Below are 22880 nucleotides of genomic sequence, written 5' to 3'. Positions count from 1 at the left end.
GGAGAGGAGAGAGTGGGAGGGAGGAGAGGAAGAGAGACAGACAGAGAGAGAGAGAGAGAAGGAGCAAGTAGCTAAGGAGTTGGAGAGTATGATGGAGAGAGGAGGATGAAGGCGAGGAGAAAGGGGGAGAGGAGCAGAGGATGCAGAGAGGTGTGAGGATGATGGAGAGTGGGCGCAGAGTCGTGAGGGAGGAAAAGAGCTGATAAGGGAGGAGGAGAGGAGAGGGGATGAGAGGAGGGGGGAGGAGAGGAGAGGGGAGGAGAGGAGAAGAGAGGAGAGGGGAGAAGAGGATGACATAGAGGCTAGAAGACAGGGCTCAATGCAAACATCAATCTTTAACCATCTCTAGGAGATTGCACATGGAACTGTGGAGGATGAAAGAGAGTAAGCTGTCAGTTCAGGGGGGATCTTTTCCTTGCAGCCATCATTCCTGTCCATCGTCAGGCATGTTAAAGTAACCCCTGATGAAACACAGACACAGCACACAGCTCACTCTGTCTGTGCTCAGTTACTTCAGACTGAAAAGCCTCTGCAGTGCAGCTACAGACCAGAGCAGCAGCATGCAGAACACTGCAGCCAAAAGGGAGACAAAAGAAACAAGCTTGTAGACGTATACGTGTAGTGTAATATTTCCTGTTATCAAGATAAAATTGTGACTCATAGATGGAATACATTATTCTTAAAGAAACACTATCATTTCAGTTATCACCCCACTCCCTCATAATAAAATTTGTTTTTAGCATTTCTTTTTTTTGTTTCTTCAAAACTGTGTCATTAAGTTGTTCTCTGCCAGGAGAAAGTGTTGTCTGTGGGAAGGTCAAGAAGTTACACATCTAGCAAACACTCATAAATTCAATCAACTTTGGAACAAGTTTAACAGAAGGTTAGGAGATGTCTAGACTTTGCAAGGTGATGAAACAAGTTGCATATTAAAGGCAGTTTAAATTCAGTATTGCATCAGTATATGTGAACAGTTCTGTAAATCCAGGCTGTGCAGCACACACTTCTTCATACATTCATTCAGACTGCTGATAGGAATGGTCAGTGCTAGTTACAGACTGGTAACTCCTGTCCTCCAAACTTCTTCCATTCCAGTCACACGATGGAGAAAACTTCAAACATTTACTGCAAAAAAAAAAAAAGAAAAAAAAGCGCATGATTAACACTGATGTTAAAAGGACTATTTGAGTCTTCTCTACTACAGGCAGCCGCTAGTTTGCATCTAATTCCGTATTTTAAGAAAATCAGCTAAATAATCCATCACAGTGAACAGTCTGCTATTTTGTTTAAGTTACAATATCACTGAATGGTAACTTTACAAATAAATCTATTTATGTTATCTTCTGCTCTATTAGTCCCATTTTCATGTGCCTCACTTATGACTGACCTTTTATTTAGCAATTGATCCATTGCATTAAGTTTTTAATTGGTGCCCAGGGCAGATGTCTGAGCTTCATAATGTCCTCTTGAAATACAGTATGTTAGTTTATGTGTTAGTGTTGTTGCTGTTATGGCAGTATGTCTTTTATGTCATCTGCTGGGACCCATCTGATTTACTAGGTGACCAAACTATTTTCCACTCTGCAGATTAATAGTTCTCTAAACTTTGAAACCAGTTAAAGCAGACATGTTATGCATGATGGATTACATTCAGAAAATTGTTTTTTTTTTTTAATGGTATGACTTGAACTTCAGCAAATGGCTGTCTGGAAGGTGGAGAAATTATATCTAAAATGCTAGAAACAAGCTCTGCTCATGCACTGGTATGGCCATTGAAGTCTGAGGAAAAAAATGCATTGCAAAATTTTCCCACAAAGTCACTTTATATAGCCAAGGTTTTTTTTTTCCACATTTGATCCTTTGTCACTTGAACACCCACAGCAACAGCACATTCCTCTTTTAGGTCCCCAGTAATGACAACACTAAAAGAAAAAAAAAAAAAAGTGTCCATCTGTTGTAATTAAAGAGTTAGCGCGGCACAAAGACACACATGTCATGACTTTTTAAATTATTTCTTTATTTATATATATATTTATTTATTCATCTCAGTTTGGTTGATATTCTTTTTATTCATTGTTGTTGCACTTTAGTATTTTTGTACTCAACAGAAATGAACATAAAAACAAATGACAAAAATGAACCGATAGGAAAAAAAAAAAAAAAAAAAAAAAAAAGAACCTAAGAAACAGGAGTGGAGCAGAGAGCTGGCTTGCTAAGAAGGGAGAGGCTGGGATGGAGAGAAAAGTCAGGAGGAAGGGATTGGAGGAGGTTAAAGGAGGGAGACGGGTCAGTCTGATCAGGCAGATGTGTGTGAAGCAGCTCTCTCCTCCCTGTTATATCTGAATCATCTGCAGTGCTTTCCATTCACTCCGGCTATCCCTTCCTGTGTGCCACTGCTCTCCCCCCCCCCCCCTCCTCCCCAACACACACACACACACACACACCTCTGAAACAACCGTTCTCATATGTCACGTTATTAGAGGTGGAGCCTCCAGTCTTAATTTTAGAGTTTCTATCCTGCCATGGAACAAGAGAAGTGCAATGTCTTCCATTCCAGTTGTTTTTCTTTCCGCTACACGACGGGTGCTCCACTCTCTCTTTCTTTCTCTCTCGCAGATCTCAGTTTTGGCTTGGTGCAAACAATGAGAGAAAACAGGAGGACAGATCTGAAAGAGGAATGAATTGAGAACACCCACTTCGCTGCTTACTCCTGTACGCACACCATCTGCTTTTCAGAGTGAATAGCGGTAAACAGGAAGTGACATGGTTGCGAATGGAAAGCACAGGCGCTGCAATGACACCATCAACAGCTCTCAGATGTATATAGCAAACAATAAGTCAACCATGCAGCCAGGTATTTTTGAAATCTGGCCAGTAGAAACATACAAGAGGACCTGGAGCTCTATTCTTTGCACCACAGTCTCTGGCTATCCCAATATAGACTCAGTATCCAGGGGGGATTTCATAAGGGAGGATAAATAATAATAATAATAAAAAAAAGGAGACAGGGGGTGTTAAGGGCTCCTGTATCTTTTCAATCCTCTGCTGTGGTCCCCAGTGTGCTGTAGCCTCCATCTGGCTGTGCTTAAGCCCCACCCAGCTTAGGGCGCCATGTACAGACCTTGGTAGGCATGTTTAAGGTGGGCACACCCTGCCCTGCTCTGACTGAAAGCTTGTATTCCTCTACTGTAGAAGTCCAATTTTAACACTTCATTCCTATGGTCACCTCCTGAAATGTTTCCCTTTTATGGTGTGGAGGTGACTCCAGGTGTATCCAACGACGACAGGATCCATTAACTGTCCATGAAACGCAGCCATCACCTCCTCGGATCATCCCTTCCAAGCTAAGGGGGGGGGGGAACCAAAGTAAGGCGGAAATGAGAGAAGTTAAAGGCAGGGAAAATAAAGGGGGTGAGGAGGTTAAGGGGTGTGTGTAATAGTAGCTGTGGTGATAAGTTTCCTCCTTGGTTGCCATAGTAACAAGGTTAGCTTGGGAGGAGGGGCCATGTCCGTAAGGCGTCATCCGATCAGAAGCTGATGTAGTAAAAAGGATGGTGGGAGGATCACAGCAGATAGGTAGGGCAGACAGAGAGAGAAAGAGAAGTGGGTTTGGCGGTCTCCACACTTGTGTTTTGGATGATATGTCAGCTATTTTACAAGTTATTCCCTTGTTTTTTTTGTCGTTGTTGTTTTTTTTGTTGTTTTTTTTTTTTTTTAAAGAGTGTCAAGTCTCTGTAGCACCCGAACCAACCCAGACAAAGCCCAAAGCCTGACCCTGTATAGCCTGCCACACTACCCCATAAACAGAAACAGGCCCAACATCAACAAGAATGACAGTCACAACAACATCAACGATTGAAATGATACTTTAAAAAGCAACACAAAATAATTACTCTCCTCTTATTCAAGTGTCTCGATATAATAATATTAAAACAAATAAGAACAATCTTTTTACGACACAGAAAGAGCCCTGTCTCTCTTATCTCTGTCCTCTTTTGGCTAGAAATCTCAAGATTCATAAAACAAAACAAAAAAAAAAAAGAAAACATTTTGAAGACATCCAAAAATACAAATGATAAACAATACCAATATAAAAAAGCCTCCCCAACAACATCTAAAAACAAAACAAAAAAAAATGTAACAAAAAGAAAAGATTTGATACAGAAATTGCAATAGCGTTCTATACATGGCATCACTGTACAAGGAAAGGAGCAAATGTCTGGTAAAACTACCCACAATGCAATACACTGTCACTGACATGGGAGAGGAGGAAGAAGGATGGAGGGAAAAAAGGGGTAACATAAGGTGGGGAAAGGTAGGGTTGGGGGGGGTGGGGTGGGGGAGGGTGGAGTCAAAAAGCAGGGTAACAGCATGACAGAGAGCGAGGAGACGAGAGAGGAGAGGAGGGGTGGAAACAGACAGAGAGGATAGCTTGAACCGAAAGTGCAGAATTACTTATGTAATCAAATAAACAATGTTGTCTTCCTTGCAACACAGAATTGTTTTTCCTTTAATAATAATAATAATAATAATAATATTCATTATAATAAACCATCTTTTACAGAAAACAGTAATAACAATAAGAGTAACAATATTGACTGTAATGCCTAAATGGACATTAGCCATAAAAATGAATTTTAAAAAGAAAATAAAAAATAAAATGAATGCCAGAACAAGAAATATAACAAAAAAAAAAAAAAAAAGAAACAATGAGAGAGCTGGTTTGTCCTGTGCGATGTCACTGAGCTCCATCTTTGGAGAGAGCGGTTTAGTTGCCCAGTTGGATCCTGACCCAAAACGCCCGCCACCCGGCCGAAAAAGGGGCCGTCGCTGCTGAGATTACAGCCCGCTCCGGAATGATCTGCTGCGGAACAGCAGGAGGGGTAATAGAGGAGGAGCGGACTGAACCTCTGCTCACCCCTTCTTCTCAGTCATGCGCACACACACACGCACACACACGCACGCACGCACGCACGCACGCACACACACACACTCGCACCTAATGTGAATACTTTGGGTTTGTGGCAGCAGTGTGTATGTTTCTTTGTGTTGTTGGACTCCATGTTCTTGCGTGTATGACTGTATCGTTCCGTTGGCCAATGAGGCACATAATGAAGTATGCAAACTTTTAATAAGAAGACACAGGGTGAAAGGGGAGGTTTAGGTCAGGGCAGCAGGTGGGCGTGGGAAGTGGATGGGCCAGGTTTGCAGGGGAGGAGGTGTTGGGGGGGGGAGGAGGGGGAGAGGGGGGTTGAGGGGATGGGCCGAGTTGAAAGAGGGAGGAGCGGGAACCCCGATCTACCCACAATGGGAGGTGAAAAGAAGAGACAGCCCGCAGCAATGAATGCTGGATGTCTGTGCAGGAAAATGCTGGCACTTTGACCTTTGAACCCCGAGGCCCCACCTGTGACCCCCACCACTCTAATGTCTACACCCACCCACACTCCCCCTCTATCGCGCGCAGACTGCCCTCCCAGGGACCGATGGAGACAGACAGATGGACGTAGAGCACCCCCGCTTGGGCAGACGACGGTGGTTTGGCGTGATGCTGCTCAACTCAAGTCAACACAACTCAGGATGGCTGATATGGACCGCTGTACACAGGATACACCGCCTCCTGCAACACAAGGCAGAAGGAGGGATGAAAACAAAATACAATTATGTTTTTTTTTTTACTTTATTTTGCTAATCATCTTGCCTTTACTCTCCAATTAAAACATTTGATTTTTAATAAATAATCTTAGAATAAAAAAATGAACCAACAATAATAAGTCAGTTTATCGTGTGTGTCAACTTGTGCTGGTGCAAAAATTGCATGTTTAACCTTTTAGGATCAAGATTTTCACTGCCGTGCCGGGTGTTATAGTGCGAAGCTAATACTTGATCATATAGAATCAACTGAACCAACTATTTTTAACAATAATTATAATAAAATATTTTAAGTTTTTGCCCTGCAGATTATGCAATCAGAGTTACAGGTTATTTTAGCTTAAAATACACCTGTATCTAGAAGGTCCAACTGCTGATTAGTCACTTCCTTGTCAGAAATGACATCACCAAGACAAAAAACATTCAACAACAAATCCACTACTAGTTGACAGTGAAACATATCAGCCAGGGGAAGAATGCAAAAAAATTCCTAAGCATTATATAGCTGATGCTTCACAGGAGTGGCTTAAAAACAACAATGTTAATGTCCAGGAGAGGCCACGTCAGAGTCCAGCTCTCAATCACCCAGAGTATGTGGCAGGACTTGTAAATTGCTGTAAACTCAGAACCCCCCGAGAAACTTAAAGGAGCTTGAGCAGTGCAGGGCAAAAAAAATGTGTGTCCAATTGTGCAAAGCTCATACAGACCGATCCACACAGACGCACAGGCTGCAGTTGTTGCCAGAAGTACCTCAACTGAATACTGACTTGAGGGGGCGATCCATTTTTTTGTACGTTATATTTATACTTGAGGTAAATTAATCCGTTTTCACTTTGACAGTTGATCATTGTCAAAAGGCCTAATTGCATCCACTGGGATTCAAACAAAAACATACAAAAATCCGAGAAGGGTAATACTTTTTTATAGGCACTGTATCACTTTCCCCACATAAAGAAATCTGTAAGGAACATAAACAGATAATATGCACAGCAAAAGCAAAGAAAGCCAGGTAATTAATGTTGAATGAACCATAAAAGAAAGATCAAAAGCACTTACTCAATGATCATCACATAAACTCTATGAAAATTATTTTTACAAAGTAATTTATAGGTTGAGGTGGGACCGAAAGGAACCTGGCTGACAGGCTTTGGCAGCGTTCCCGTTCATTTGGGATTAAAGAGAATATTACAGCTTGAGGCCAAACACTGGCCTTAAAGCTGAGGAACATTTTTGAATATGCAATTTTATATGTGCAGTATGTGTTTGTCTTACCGAAGCAAAAATATCACTTTTTGACATATGAGATGGATAAAAATGGTTTAGTTTAACTTGAGTATAAAAAGTTAAGATAACCACTTACTACCAACCCTTTGCTGCTTGTATACCTGTGCTAGACCCCAGCCTGCTCCATGCTGTACTGCAGGTCAGGGGGCTTATAGCTGAGGAGCATGTCACTGGTGCAGGAGGAGGGGTAGCAGGCTGCCGCATGGAGCTCCCCTTCAACATCACACACTGTATGAGAAACACATACCTTTTTTTTTTACTCGTATGGACAAAAAAAAAAACTTGATAAAACATTTTAGAGGACTGTCTCCTACTGACCTGACTCTTCCCGCTGGTGCAGCTGCTGGCTTCCTGTCAGTGACGTCTGGCTGAGAATGTCTGACATGCGAGCGGAGCTTAGCGCCTTACCGGCCAACAGGCTCATCCCAGACATGGGATCTGCCTGGTCCTGGAGAGAGAGTGAACAATTTTAGACCCAGACAAAACCTAATGATACTCAATGAACAGCTTTTAGCTGACTATGAGTCAGAATTTTGTTTGGATGACTGGGTATTCTTTGAGCCAATGTCCCCAAAAAAAACATTTTAATGAATAAGACTTCTAGGTTCATTCAGTCATAAAAACATTCGCTTGCTTCCTTTGGCAATCATCCTGCTGCATGGGCTCTATCCAGCACTGCACAGGCAAGCAAAATACTATCCAATATACACTTACACTTAATATATGATTGTTCCTGCCAAACATTTTGCAAGGTTTCACGCTTAAGATATAATTTTAAAACAGTCCAGCTAAATTAGCAATTTATGATGCTGTGGGTTTTCCTACGTCTCCTCCCCGACAAAGTGTGATCAGTGTGGACTGTATGAACTAGCAGAGGACTTTCACTCACATAGGCATCATCAGCGGTCTGGATGGTGTGGTGGCGCTGTAGCTGTCCTCTGGACCTGTAGGTGTCACCCTGGGGACCTCGCGAATAGCCCACACCATTATGATCAGGCACCTCCATCGCCTGTCCCGGGGGTCTGCACTCCACATGCTCAGAGTCTGACAGAAAAGATTTGGTATATGTATGTACTGATGCTAATCTTAATACAAAGTCTTACACAACGTTCTGTAACTACTGCATGGTAGGCAGGCCTTACCTCTAGATGCGGGAGGATTCCTTATGTAGCCATGCCTGTGTGTTGGGGAGCTGTAGGGTGGGGTGCCTCCTCGGGGAGGCCCCAGGAGCTCATGACCTTCCCCTGCTTTGGCCAGCAGGCCCTCATGTGTGTGGTGGTAGCCGGCCGGCACCTCATCCTCCTCCATGCTCTCTGAGTGAGGCAAGCTGGGGCACGGCGCCTGGGCCGGGTGCTGTTGTGGTTGCACCTCCGGGGGTCGGATCTGGAGGAGGTGGTGGTAGTGTTGGCCTCCTGAGGCAACCTGCGGTGCCTGTGGTTCTAAGCTCTCACCCTGGCTTAGCTGGCGGAGAAGCAGCATCTCTCCATACTCTTGGGGCGCACCACTGGGTGGTGTGGGGGGCGCTGGGCCTGGCCGGGGACTCTGCCTTTTCAGCAAGGCAGCCAGGTCCTGTGGCGGCAGCCTGGGGTCAGCGTGGCCTGTTAAAGAGTGGCGGGGGGACAGGAGGCCCTGCAGGGTGGGGGTGACGTGCTGTTGTGGGGGGCGGTAGTCCAAAGGAGTGGGGGAAAGCAAGGCCTGTTGTAGTGTAGAGGGGGTGCCATAGCTGCTGGTCCCCACCGCCCCGCTCTGGTAACCTTCCAGGCCGGGAACTTTGAGGGAGGCTCCCTGCAGGTAGGGGCTGTAGGAGCCAACCACTCCGGAGGCGCCCCGGGAGGCGGCGTCACCGGAGAAGAGGTGGGGATTGAACTGGGCCTGGTCATAGCCTGATGTGAAGCGGCCAAGGCTGCGACTGAACAGAAGGAAGGAATGCAGAAGATCATTAGCAAGGTGTCGTCAAACATGAACATGCTCCCAATCCTCTTCACAGTGACAATATATCAGCTATCTTAAAACAATCTACAGCAGGCCTGCATGAAATCACTGCACACAGACAGCCTACCAAAAACAAACACAGGTTCAAGTATTCACTGAGAGAGGTTAAGATTTTTAAAGGCCAAATTTTCTTTAAGCGTATGTGTGAACAATGTTAACCGTTCTCTCAGTGAAGGTAGTCCTGGTTACAGGGGTGTAGTGATGTCAGAAGTAGTCCAACTGTTGGGACCTGTAAACATACTTCCAAAACATTTACATCCAACCACTCACCCAAAAGCAATGAGGTGGAGAATATGTTGATGATGTCATCTCAGCCAAGTCGATGAGGGATTTTCATTAATTTTGTTGTCAGTGGTAACTATTAATGTTGTCATGGTCTGTACTATCAAATGTAAAATATCTAGCCTGAGCAACAGTATTAAAGTCTGAAGTTTCAAAATACAATTTTTGTGAAATCAGTGGACATGGCAGGATTGAAAACCACAAATAAAAACAGTGACAAACATTTACAGTGAGATGTGTGAAAATACAACAAATAGCATAAAAGGTGTCCATTCAGAACGGTGAGGTCACAGAAAGCAATAAAACTAAAAGTTAAACAAGACACAGAAATAGTCCATTGGTTTTATGGGGAGGATTTGGCAACCATCAGGGGATGCGGTGACAGGACGGGTGGGGTCACCTGTGCGTCTCGGCGTTGTCTGCGCTCAGCTGCTTCCCGAGGACTCTGTGTCCACATGGCGTGGACAAAAAGCTGCCCGGTCTCTGTGCCCCACCTCCCAGCTCCACTTCCTGCACCTGAATGGTCACCTGAATAAAACAGGCTACGTTAGTTTCCATTAATGTTTATGAGCATTTATAAAAGTGATTGTGTTAACAGCATGTTTAATTAACCCGCCTGTCATACATGTAACCATCCCTAAAGACAAAAATAAAATGCCATTGCAGTCACCTGCTGTTGTTGAGGTACACCTGGTGCCAATGGGACAGTGGGGCGGGCAGACGCTGCCTGCTGATTGGGTGGTAGAGACATTCGAGGCAGGCCTGTGGGAGGTGGGCTGCCGCTCTGGCCCTGGTATAGTGATGGAGCACCGTGCTGGTACTGCACTGATGACGGACCTGACAGGAGGGGAGAAGGATCGTGTGAGCAAAACCTTTAGCCAACGTTAAGATGACATCATCATCCGAGTTCTCTTTGATCCACGGAAATCCCTCAGCCAATCACAGCGAGGAAACAATGAAGTTTTCTTCTCCAGAAAGTTGAATCTGAGGAAGTTGTGCCTTCAGTGATTCATAAACTGCTACTTTTTTCATTCCCAAGTTTTTCTGGTTTCCGTCCTGTTTATTGAAGCATGCTTGCAACATATATTACTGTTACTTTTTCAACTCATTATCATTGACCTGACTAACACCCAAACTAACTGTACAGTTGCAATCTGTAAATAAAATCAGATTGATCTTATAATCTCTGGTAATTACAAGTCATTGTGTTCTCGATGACTGATGTGTTTACTCACCTGCTGTCCCTGGTTGCGCAAAAAATATTTTCATTGAGTCAGCATAAACTATGCCTTCTAGTAGATTATTCATAACATAATGTCAAAGATGAATGCACGTCAGATGTCAGTGTTTGTATAGAGATGACAAAAGCCAGCGAGAAATTAAGAATCAAATGTTGTCAAAACACTGATGAAAAGCAAATTGCACTTCCAGCAATTCTAATGCCTCATATCCATTTCAAAGAACAAATAACCAACCACATCTTTATAATGTTGGTTAGTCAATTATGATCAGTGAATGACTGACTGGTGTATGTATCCTTCAAAACCCGAGTTCAAAGCACCTACACCAGTTACAAGGTAATAGGCATTCAAACGCTCTCACAACTGTATTACTAACCATGCCCTTGCATTATGCCTGCAGAGCCAGGCGGAGGGCTCTGATTGGGCTGTCTGAAGAGATGGTTGCTGGGATGTGTTGGCGGAGGGCTGGAGGGCTGGATACGCAACCTGAGGGAGGACAGGACAGAGTAGGAGAGGAGAGGAGAGGAGAAGAGAAGAGATACGACAATGATGTAACACTTCAGTCGATAGCACTGCACCACAGTATCAAGTTCATTGTTCACCGTTCAATAGCTGATGAGTAATACGTGTGTGTGTGTGTGTGTGTGTGTGTGTGTTCACCTCTGGAGCTGGTGGGTTAGGTGACTGGGCTGGCTCTCTCCATGGCCTAAAGACAGACCCTGCAGGTAAAGAGAAAATATAATTTGACTTAAAGCTGTTAATGTGATTATGACTGCATGAGGTGATTTAAGTGCTGATAAGCTGTTAAGTGTCCAAGAGAGTGTTCATTTTGACACCTGATTTTTATTTCCTTTTAGTCTTCAGATGAATACGTGTGTTAGTTTTAGTCAAATTTTACTCTTTTGGTTTTTGTTAGTTTTAGTCAACAGTAACTACATTTTAGTCTCATCTTTGTTTTGCATTTTTCTGACTACAGCTGTTGCCATCTTTGTTGTGTATAGTTACCATGGCTACAGGTGTCATTCTCATCTATCGTGAGGTTAATGGAAAAAACACTGTTTACTTGTTAATACACACAGTAGCCATGTCACTCTGCAGTAATACGACAGGCTGAGTCTCCTCAGCAAACAGTAACAGATGATATTATGAGTTGCTATAAGCCTTCATGATGCAATATAACACGAATGTTTTAAAACTAACAATAGATCATAAGGTAATACAAGTACGATTCAAGTCAATTTCATTTGTATATCCCGATATCACAAATTTTCCTCAGGGGCTTTACAGTCTGTACAGGAATACAATATCCTCTATCCTTGGACCCTCGATTCAAACAAGGAAAACCTCCCTAAAAAAAAACCTTGACGAAGGAAAAAATGGAAGAGATCCCTCTCCCAGAACGGTCAGACATGCAATAGACAATGTTTTACAGTTTCAAGTTCTGCCTATTTTGCATGAAAGGTTCTAAACTGTTCTAAACATCACTGGTGACATAGTGGATAGATGGAAATTGTGGTTATATCTTTTAATGACATCTTTATGATAGCTGTGTGTTTGTACCTGGATTTGCTGGTGGAGGATTTGTTGCTCTTGCTGGTAGAGGATATGCTGTTGCTGGGTGTGCTCCAGGAGTCGCTCATCCTGCTGGGCAGCATACATTTTCTGGAGCTGCTCACACTCCTATTGAAAAACACAGACATGGACCCGCAAATATTACATTTACACACAGAGAGAAGTCATTTTAATTACTTAAAAAGAAGTAGTGGATGTTAAAAGCGGTGTATTCTTGATAACGGCTGCAATTTTGTTTTTCTTAGCTCATTCGTGATAGCTGATGAACAAATAGACTTGTATGGTTACTGAGAAAATGATGAGGCATTATGTAGTGCGTGTTGAAATGTAATTGGTCAATGTAAAAATGCAGTATGGTAATTTATCAATTTATCAACAGTAATTATTGCTTATCTGTAAGAAATCACCATCTTGCTAGCAACTACAACTGCAGCAAATGTCAGCACCAACCATCATATCTAAGCAGTTTGAAAGCAAATTCTCATTTGTGTAGTTAGTTCATGATGTTTAGTGTTCAGAGACAACACTCACACATGTCTTTAAGCACTTTGCTTAGAGTCCAAAACCATGAGAGCAACAGCTTATATGAGCAGCTACAGCATGTTCTCTGAGGCCATGTAATCATCCCTGCACTTGTGTACTCCTACGTTCTTCTGCGCCGCTACACTTTCACAGGCTGAAGGTCATGTGTGTGTTATCCTCTCCTTTGCCCATATTAACCCTCTTAACACTTGAGAGTACTGGTAATCCCAACACTTGAGAGTAATGGTAATCCCAGCGCGTCAGTGCATGTCTAAAATGAAGCACCCATTGCAAACATGATGATTATCCTTCCCCCCTATCTACGCCTACCGACTGGTCTCACTGCAGTGTCGCTGAAAATGATGTGATGTCTCAAGAAGCAGTTTGAGGTTTTCTCAGGTCAAAGACCACATTTGACTTCACCTGCGTCAAGATTACAGTAATTGTGTTAGTGTTTAATAGCCACATTGCTCAAATCGGTTCATCTGCTTTACACCTTTGACGTCACTTGATTACTAACAGTAAATAAACAAAAGAAGAAGAAGAAAAAAGTTGAGGATTAGTGAAATCTGGAGTGAATGAGTTAAAACAGGGTTCGCCATCTAGTTTCATCCATGTTAATTTTGATGAGAGACATTTGTCCCACCTTGTGTCCCTATATTTCTAGTAGTTTTCCAAACACTCACCAACACTTTTTAATTGTATATAATAATAATAATATGATTTTAAAATATCTCATATATGTTTTTCCTTTTATGTTGACTACTCCAGAGACTGTGATATATACTGATTATTATTATTATATATTGTGTAGCACTTCATAATAGGGCTGCAACTAATGATTATTTTTATTATTGATTGATCTGCTGATCATTTTCTCAATTAGTCAATTAATCGTTTAATCTATGAAATGCTGATAATAGTGAAAAAATTGTATTCACAATTTCTCAGAGGCCCAGTGATGTCTTCAAATCACTTGTTTTGTCTGACTAAGTCTAAAATGTTAAGATATTCCATTAACTTCCATATATGAAAAGGAAAAACAGCAAATCTTTACATTTAAGAAGTTGAGACCATCAAACACTTTTTGCTTTACTTGATTTTTGCTTAAAAAAATGACTGAAATGTTTCACCAACTATCAAAATAGTTGTCAATTAATTTTCTGATGATTGACTAATTGATGATTGGACTGACTGTTACAGCTCTACTTCATAAGGAGACATTTCACAGGTGTCAACCATGAATTAAATTCACTTCTATCCCTATTGAGCAGGGCTATTTCCCTGTCCCACCCGTTCTGTTGTCTGTGTAGTTTAGAAAACTTTGGTTTAACCATAACATTACTTTATTTTACACCTTCCCTTGTCACTACTCTAATAATGTTCTATTTCTAGTCCAACCTTTGCCCCAGTAAAGTCTAAAGGTGTCTCTTGCAGCATTGCTGCTCACAATTTGTAAGCTTCTCCCCTGTGATGCTGTTAACTGCTTTCACCTATCACTTTTTTAAACCCTGTCTGAACATGCTGTTCACAGGATAAGACCTTATCCCCTAACCTAGCACATCAGAAGCTCCTGAAGATCTGATCTGAACCGCAGCTAGGTAGAGATGAGGAATGGCATTCTGCTTCCTCAGGACGACATAGTACTCCTTTCCTTTTTTAAAACACTGCAACTAGAAATTAGCTAAACTGACTAAAAATAAAAAAAGGAACAGTAGCATAGTTGGAAACACATGGCAAAGTTAATATGATTTTGTAAAGTCTTACATGGCCAGTACTGCAGTAATACCCACACACATCTCAACTGAAAAAAAAAAAAAAAAAGTTTTGCACTGAAGCCAAGACCAGGCGGGAGAGCTTGCTTGAGGAGGCAAAATGCAACAGTCAGCCAACGGGGGAGCTTTTCACTGTGGTACACATCTGGTAAGTGACTGCTATTACACTGCTGCATCACGGACTTTGCCTCAGCTCGTAAAGCACAGATTTGCAGTGCCAGGGATCTTGGTTTCTATTCCCAAGTGAGCTGGAATTGCATCAGACTAGCTGCAATGTATCACAATTTCTACACTTTTTTTTTTGCTTTGAGAGCCAAATGTGTTGCATCACTGTTTGCAAGCACCTAGCTATCGAGGGTGTGGGGGGGCGAGGGGGGGGTAGGCAAAGCAGAGTAAATACCAGGCTGGAATCTCTGAAATCTCTGCACCTGGTGAAGTAATTGTGGAGTTTGGTATTGATCGATAATCTTATCAACCTTCCACAGAGCCTTATTTTCTCCTATGGACCCTTCTGTTATAATATTAACATCTCATAGAAAAGAACACAGATGATTTCTTGGTTTATGTCGCTCATCTCCATTATATTACTGCCCAATAGTCTAGACTTCTCTGCAAATTACTAATCTAAACATATGCAGTCATCAAAAACAGGGATTGGGTAATATGTAATGTACATATCAGATTTATGGAACACAAAAAGAACCCATATCACGGATGAACACCAATTTATTTGTTTTCAGCGAGAACGAAATATCATTCTTTCTTCAGCCAGTTTTTCTCTGGTGATTTACGTAATGAATTGAAGTATTTATCCTCAACAAAGTAGCTGTTTATACAACTACATTATTCATATTTTCCCTTGATATTAGGTATTGACGTACCTGCTTGAGTTGCTTAATGAGGCTGCTGTTCTCTAGATGAGCCTTGAAGGCTTGGATGGTGGCGGCGCCGTCGGAGAATCGTCTGACAGGTGAGAAGCGCTCCATGGGGAGATGAAGGGTGTTACAGTCTTTATAACTGGATCTGAGGAAGGGACCACAAGGAGCAGACACAAACACGTGTGTACACAAATCCACACACATACACACCATTCAGTCATACAGACAGATGAGAGACAGAAACAGATGCATTAGAAGCATGAGCTCTCCAAACCTTCACACAAAATATTGCTGGTTAAAACAAAGTATCTGACAGTGATACGTTAAATGTGTAGAAAACATCAGGACCTCAACACTGACACAACTAATAAACAGGTAAAAGCTATTTTTTTTAAATGATTTCATTCATCTTGTCAATCATGACAGAGGAGACAGGTTAGAGAGGAACTGTGCAAAATTGGTTTTAACTCACTGTTGAGAAGATGCTGGTCCTAATATTTTGAAAGTTGCCCAGTGACTAAGTTTATTTTTAAACTCTTCACACATCCTCAACATCCTCACATAACAACTGAAGTCAATGAGACACAAAGTTTCAGGAAAAGAAATATTACAGTTGATCAGTGTAAAGTAAATGACATTGTATACATACCATTGTGAATGGTCTAAGGGCAACACTGCCAATACGTGACATTACAAGAATGCTTCTTGAGGATTTTCTACAAGTTAAGTTCCTTAACTTACCATTGATGACAGATGTTTCTCTGTGAAGTGAGCAAGAGATAAACTACTTTTCATAGCAAAGAGCACATAATTGTTGGCATGTTTCACATAGAACTAATTTACTGGACAGAATGGAAATTGGACTGGATGATGCAGCTGTTATTTTCATCAAGAAATAAAATGTTCTTTTAAAAAAATAGCCCAGTAGATCACACTGTGGGCTTGCCAGAAATTACTCCATGAACAAATATATAGCTTCTAGTTCAACAAAGTTTCACCCATTAATTGTAGCTCAAGAGATATTGCCTTCAAGCACAGATTTATATGTCTCAAGACCCATTTGAGACAACAGGTTCTGCCTACTGCTGCATGTTAATACAAAAATTCACAAAGAAGAATAAATGGACCCAGTATCTCAAAAGACTATAAACTGAGCTTGAGGAAGATGATACTTATTGGGGGGGAAAACAGCTAGAATTACCACATTAACAACACCAAAACACCAAAATATGACTGCTGTTGGAGAGAAAATACACAAAGGTAATGATGTAGCTTTGAGAGGTTGCTCACACAAACACAGTTAACCTGCCACATGCCTCCTCTTTTCAGGTTTGTGAGGAAGAAACTGTTATTTTGAATGGTGGTTTACTGATGATGTGGAGATATATCTGTCATGTGCCACACCCTCCACCTCCAACACCAATATTGACAAAAATATATTTCCTCTATGGAAGAAGCAAAAACCTCCGCCAGGTGCGAGCACATCATCAGCAATGTGTGTGATCAGCCATGTGTGCATGTGTGTGAGAGATAAAAGACAGAGTTAGGCGTAATATGCCCCTCATTTAATGCGTGAGTATGTGTGTTTGTGCGTGTTTGTGCATATACAGCTCGGAGCGGGCGTGTCCCCTCACCGGGTGTGTATGTCGGGGGCCCAGCCCCCCCTCTGGCGGGGGCCCTGGGGCCGCTGTGACTCTGCCGCGGGCTCGCCATGCGATGTGCTCATGAGCGCGTGCGTCGTGTGCCGCTTGGAGCGGTTCGCCAGGTACCTGGGCCGCAGGGAGGGGGGAGGACGGGGGTGAGGGTGGGAGACAGGAAGCAGCGCTGGTCAGCTCTCTGTCCTCATTGGCTAATGGAGACGGGGGGGAAGGCCCGCCCCTTCCCACCTCTGCCAATGGGTGCCATCATTCATATCATCTTAGCCAATCAGAAAAACAAAAAATAAAATTACACCATAGATGGATGTTATAGCTTATGGGAATACCACAGCCCCCCAGCTTCCAATTTAAGAATTGGACTGGTTGCCATTTTTTTAATCATTGGTTTTGCAAGCTTCAGAGTTAGCAAAGCTGTGTGAGAAAGAGTGAGAAAGTCGGGAGGATATTTTGGCACTGACTGAAATGAGAAAGATAAAGAAGCTCTTGGCCAAAGAGTTTGAGAGACAGGAGGGCGGGATTTGGTAGCAGATTCAGTTTGGAACTGCGGAAGAAGGCACTTGCACGATGGAGAAAGGAGGAGAGATGGGGTAAGCACCACAGCAGAGTGGCCACCTCCCGTGGGAAAAAGCAGAGCAGCCTAAAGGCACTCACTCCCAGCAACCCAGGACACCAGCGAAGTCTACAGAAGGTGCTGTCTGAAGAGGACCAACTGGGAAATCCTTACCTGGACTTGTGAATCCAACAACAAACCTGCACCTGTCCTTACCCTCATCCTTCCTTGTCAGAGCTCTTATTTCTTTTGTAAACATGTCTATAAACTTCCAGTACATATTTTCTGTGTCAATCCAATGTTTTGGGTTTTTTGTTTTTCCTGGATTTGACATTTGCTGGCTAAGCTTTTAGTAAAAATGACAGTATGTACTTCCTGTTACTGGCCTGATGCATTTTTGCCTATGAAAAGTTTGTTTACATAGAAGGTGAGGATGCAGATCTGTATTCAGAATCATAGTTATTATTTTAATAATGTGGGATCAACAAAGAATAATTGCAAAGGCAAATGCAACAAATCATAAAAGAGAAAATTACAAATGTTTAAACTAGCCTAGTCCTTAACTCAACATTCATACAGAACCTGCTGACCTGTTGTCACAGGCTACGGATCTTCCAGAGTATCCAGTCTAGACAGCACTTCTGTATAGTATATACCCATCGCTCAAAACCGTCACCGTGGGTTACCTCTGTACTGCCTCTTGGTCTGGTTCTCCGTCTGAACCCTCCTCATCCACCGGAGCTACAGCAGGGATAGGGTGCTAAGAGAGGCAAAGAGTTTACTGGTCAAGACTCCTGCAGTTTACATAGAGGGAGAAAATACAAATTGCACTCATACAAAAATCCAGATCCTGAGGTTAACGTCTATACTCACCGGACTGGCGACAAGTGGTGAGGGCCCCCGGGGCCTCTTGAGGAGCTGAGCGTGTAGCTGAATGTTAGCCCCCCCATCGGAAGCTCTTCGACCCAGAGGCCCCATGCCGTTGAGTAGCTGCAGAGTTGGTGGCTGCAGCAACGACTGCTCCTGAAGGATCAGCAGACACGGGAAGTCAGTTTGGAAGGGAATTTCCATAAAGTTAATATTTAGTCCCAACAACTACAAACAGTCAGACACTGAAGGTTTCTGCAGAGGTCTTCTAATGCCAACTGAAAGACCTAACACCCAATCTAACTGACAGTACCTTGTACTCCAGCTGCTGTGTGGGCTGCAGGCTCTGTGTGGGCATGAGGGTGTGCATTTGGCCCATAGTGGGGGCCAGTGGAGGGAAGGGGGGCTGGGGCACTGCGCCTCGAGGGAAACCTGGTGGCAGTTTCTGGAGGTCCTCCTGCATCTCTGTCCTGAGGTTGGAGGAGAAAAAAAAGACAAGGAGGAATCAGTGGCTAATTTTATGTGCTGTCAGTACAGCAGAAACTAGTTCATATACTTGTTCATGTCTTATTTGTGATGGATTATTCAAATGCACCTTTATTACCACACTATCCCTGTATTAATTTACACACCAATAAACACTTCCTATTTTTGATAGCCCACTGATTAATTTATAAAGGTTATAAAAAGTTACCAGCTATTACATTTGATCACTTTAGGACAGCCATCAGTACTGAGGAGTTGGCAGAAACACAGCTTCTACAATTTTTTTGGCAGCTGCCTTAGATAAATGCAATTGTGAAGCCATCTTCTACCCAAACATCCAATAATATGACCGAATACAGTGAATAAGTAGGAGACACAAATCAGACTGATCTTTACCACAGAGGAAAGAAAAACTGGATCTGCCAAAAGATGCAGACTTGTTGTCTGATATGTTGTTTGCATGAGTTTGCATCCTGCTAAGGGCTTATTTGGGTCTTTATAAACAAGAGCTGGCATTTACATGTACCAAATCAAGAACAAAACATACACGGTAAATAGAAGTGCTAGGAAAGGATAGTTAATGGCATGAAGACTCTAAAGTTATGCTTTTGAGAAAGTACTAAGGCAATTTATTTGTACATACAAGACACAAGAAATAGCTGTCGTGTTATATTACAGACTGATCAGCTGACAGTTACAGAAAAAAAAAAAAATACTACTCATGATACTGTAGCAAACAACAGACACATTAATTGTATATTGAAGGAATGTGGGCCTGTGTGTTACCTTTGGTCTGGTACCCCCACAGTGTGCCGCCTCATTGAAAGGTAGCGAGCCATGGCCTCAGGAGATGGCTCCTCACCTTCATCACTGTCCAGTGCCATGCTGCCATCCGGCTAGACGATAAATAACATATATTTGGTCATTACTGATGCCCTTTGGGAGCCCGTGTGATCCTTCGCATGCTTATGTGGCAATGCATCAAAAAAAAGAATATATACACTTGTCAATTCTAATATACATGCTTCAAACTTCTGCTTTTCTATTAAAATCCCTGCTGCAATGCAGTGATCTGACGCATTCTTGTGTTTCACAGCATTTGTGAGTCAGCTTTGAGACTCTGCGTGTTATGTTTGAGTATGTGTGCATGGATGTGTGACTGTGTGTCTGATTATTGTCTTTGAGACTGATCCCAGGCTATATGGACGGTAGTAAACTGTAGTAAATATTGGACAGACAGCCAGTGACGACACACATGCACATCTATGTCAATAATATGGTTTTAAAACTGGATGCTGTCATTTTGACTTTTATGCCACAGAGAATTGTTGCAACAATTCCTTTCTAAGTTAAGGGTATCCTGTATAGAAGTAACAATTTTTGCCAGCCAGGTCAATTAGAAGTGGACCATGTTTGGGATTTGGGGATTTCATCGCTAATGAAGGGCAAAGACCTATCTGCAGTCTGTGAGGCAACTCCATGACCAGAAGACTGGCATAATCTTCGACTCACCTCAACAATCTGGTTCTCAGGGTTGATGAGCTGGACATGGGGAACGGTCATGCTAACTGGATTACCCTGCGGATCCGTCTGCACATACACACACACACACATGCACAGGTCATGTGAGGATTGCACTAATTTTCTAACAATCTTCTTAGAGCAGTGGGATTGGCAGATGTGGGTTAAAGCCAATCAACTCTATTCAGTGGACTGATATGATGACTACTGTAGGTGACACTGATGAAAACAGTCATGTGAAACTTTGCTGTCTTCAATAAGATCATTCAAAATCAAAAGGTATTAAAAAACATTTTTCTTTGATGCAAAAAGAGGAGATTGAATAAAAATCAGTCAGTCCAAAGGTTCTGAAGACCTTCTACAAAGAATCAGTTTATACATATAATAAATTCTTAGTATATACAGACACACATGATCAATCAGTAAACTTTGGGGTATGTTAAGATAGTTGGCACCAATTGCCTCTAGAAACCTAGTTATAGCTATTAAAACTTAGCAAAGAATAGCCCAAAATCTCCAAAATATCATCAAAATATAAATCAACACATGTCAAATTTACCTGTACAGCGTTAAGGGGATAGCTAATGGAGCGTGGTGTTGGTGGAGCAACACGCAAGGTCTTGTGTTTCTTGAGGCGGTCAGCCAGCAGACTATAGATGGCACTGTAGTGATCGTATGCATCTGTTTGTAGGGACTAGAGAAGAAAAAGGCGTTCAGACCAAATCTGGCAATGCGTGAAAAACGGCAGTTCTGCCGTTCATTTTAACGGGGGCAGTGTGTTCATGCTGCAGGGGGTGGGGGCCATGTAGGGCTCAGCAAAAAAAATGCAGCGGTCATCCAGCAAAAAAGTTGAACCAGGCTCAACTTTTGCCAGAATGCAATATTACGTCATCTGACAATGCACCACATGGGCCAATCAAGTAAGCAGGCGATCACACCAAAGATGCCCATGGGATGAAGAACCTTGTTTACCATGTAGCATTGTACCATTCTGTTGTTTACCGAAGACCAGTCTTGGTCTTAACGCAGCCTATTGGTGTCATACCTGAAGCGTGCGCTCTCGGTCCAGACCCATCTCAGACATGGCTATCAGCACCTGTTCGTTGATGAGCTCCGTCTCTCTCTCGGTCTTAACCTGCTCACACTCTGCTATCAACTGATTCAGGTAGAGGAAAAGAACGCAAGGGAGGAGAGATGGGGAGAAGAGATTTGGTGTTGAAGACAAATTGTCATGGCAGCAGCAAGTGCAAACTAGATGAACCAGTTTGGAGCACCTACTACATTTTAAGAACTGAGATGACTATTAAAAACAGTTTAAGAGGCTGGACAGTTGCAGGCCATCTTTGAGCACAGTTGGTTCATCTTTGTGACGAAACACACTGAGGCAAGTCAAGAGCATCAAATTATACTAATTGTAGCAAAAACATACAATAATCACAAGAGAAATACAATTACTCAAAAACTATTTGGAAAATAAGGCAGGTCAAAGATTCTTTTGCTTCAGGTAAATGTTCATTACACAACCCTGCCTTGAGTCCAGAGGTCTACTGAAAATGATCTAGAGGTCTCACCCTGTCGAAGTCTGGGTCTGGGTCTCCTTGTCTCATCCACTTGTTCTTACAGATCTGCTCCATGGTCAACCGTCTGCTGGGCTCCAGCACCAACATGTGTCGGATCAGATACTCACAGTCTGCAATAACACACAGACACACATTCTCACGTGAGACACTCAGAACAGTGTTGGTTACAATGGATTCAAATCATAATGTGTTTTAATGTATAGCATAAACATCCGCAGAAAAATCTCCACTGTCTATCTTCTGCCTTAGAATTTACCATTTTCTATGGTTTATATGAATGTTTTGATACTTTTCCTTGACCACAGCCACTTATCAACCCTACAGTGTTAAGTACTTGATTAGAAGGAGATTCATTTTGGGTGGAAAATCATTTTGCAATGTTTTTTTGGCTCTTGGATGGAAACACAGCTAGAGACATATTGGCCTGTACTCTATAGAAGAAAGTTTGTCGGATAGAGGGGATAAAAGTTGACCTACCTGTGGACATGAAGAAGGGGATGCGGAACTTGCCACTTAAGACACGTGCCCGCAAATTCTGTAGAGTACTGCCGTCAAAAGGTAGGGCACCACACACCAACACGTATAACACCACACCTAAGCTCTGTACAGAGAAAAGACAACAAGAAACAAACTATGAAATATCGAATGTCACAATTTAGCCTGAAAAGCAGTGACACGCTTATTATTGCATGTATATTTAAACAAACTATTATTTTGACTAATTAATTAATCCATCTTCACGATAGAGGTTAGACAGTAGATGCCCAAAGAAGAAAAAATCTTGCTGGAAAGTTTACCTCCAAAGTTAACAAAACGTCATCTCACTCTCACAAGGCCTGACGCCTTCCTAAACGTCTACTTACCCATATATCTACTTTGGGTCCGTCATACTCCTTGCCCTCAAATAGTTCTGGTGCTGCGTAGGGAGGGCTGCCACACCATGTCTTCAACAGCTGGCCTCGAGAAAACAGGTTACTGAAGCCAAAGTCTGACAGGAGATGGAGAGCAGAGGTTTATTCAGTC

General features: G+C 42.5%; 1 protein-coding gene across 4 annotated transcripts in view; it reads right to left on the bottom strand.

Moving 5' to 3' along the window:
• Nucleotides 1-4159: 4159 nt before the first annotated feature.
• Nucleotides 4160-22880, bottom strand: part of sik3 (SIK family kinase 3) — a 37817-nt gene continuing 19096 nt past the window's right edge. Inside the window, exons 5-26 of one of the 4 annotated variants that reach the window (XM_042413478.1) lie at nt 22721-22845; nt 22335-22458; nt 21849-21967; nt 21323-21433; nt 20837-20971; nt 20269-20346; nt 19543-19652; nt 18584-18740; nt 18277-18426; nt 18090-18163; nt 16830-16964; nt 15199-15340; nt 12009-12128; nt 11109-11167; nt 10825-10934; nt 9878-10044; nt 9608-9735; nt 8076-8842; nt 7823-7977; nt 7252-7381; nt 7010-7161; nt 4160-5617 (exon numbers count right to left, since the gene is read on the bottom strand). In XM_042413478.1, the coding sequence (XP_042269412.1) occupies nt 7040-7161; nt 7252-7381; nt 7823-7977; nt 8076-8842; nt 9608-9735; nt 9878-10044; nt 10825-10934; nt 11109-11167; nt 12009-12128; nt 15199-15340; nt 16830-16964; nt 18090-18163; nt 18277-18426; nt 18584-18740; nt 19543-19652; nt 20269-20346; nt 20837-20971; nt 21323-21433; nt 21849-21967; nt 22335-22458; nt 22721-22845 (3218 nt within the window). In that variant the 3' untranslated portion in view covers nt 4160-5617; nt 7010-7039. The remainder of the gene's footprint in view (nt 5618-7009; nt 7162-7251; nt 7382-7822; nt 7978-8075; nt 8843-9607; nt 9736-9877; nt 10045-10824; nt 10935-11108; nt 11168-12008; nt 12129-15198; nt 15341-16829; nt 16965-18089; nt 18164-18276; nt 18427-18583; nt 18741-19542; nt 19653-20268; nt 20347-20836; nt 20972-21322; nt 21434-21848; nt 21968-22334; nt 22459-22720; nt 22846-22880) is intronic. The other 3 variants (XM_042413479.1, XM_042413477.1, XM_042413480.1) reach the window with 3 other exon arrangements.

This window comes from Thunnus maccoyii, chromosome 6 (genome assembly GCF_910596095.1).
Source record: "Thunnus maccoyii chromosome 6, fThuMac1.1, whole genome shotgun sequence".
Taxonomy (NCBI): Eukaryota; Metazoa; Chordata; class Actinopteri; order Scombriformes; family Scombridae; genus Thunnus; species Thunnus maccoyii.
The sequence above is the reverse complement of the archived record's forward strand: the minus strand, read 5'-3'. Positions and strand labels throughout refer to the sequence as shown.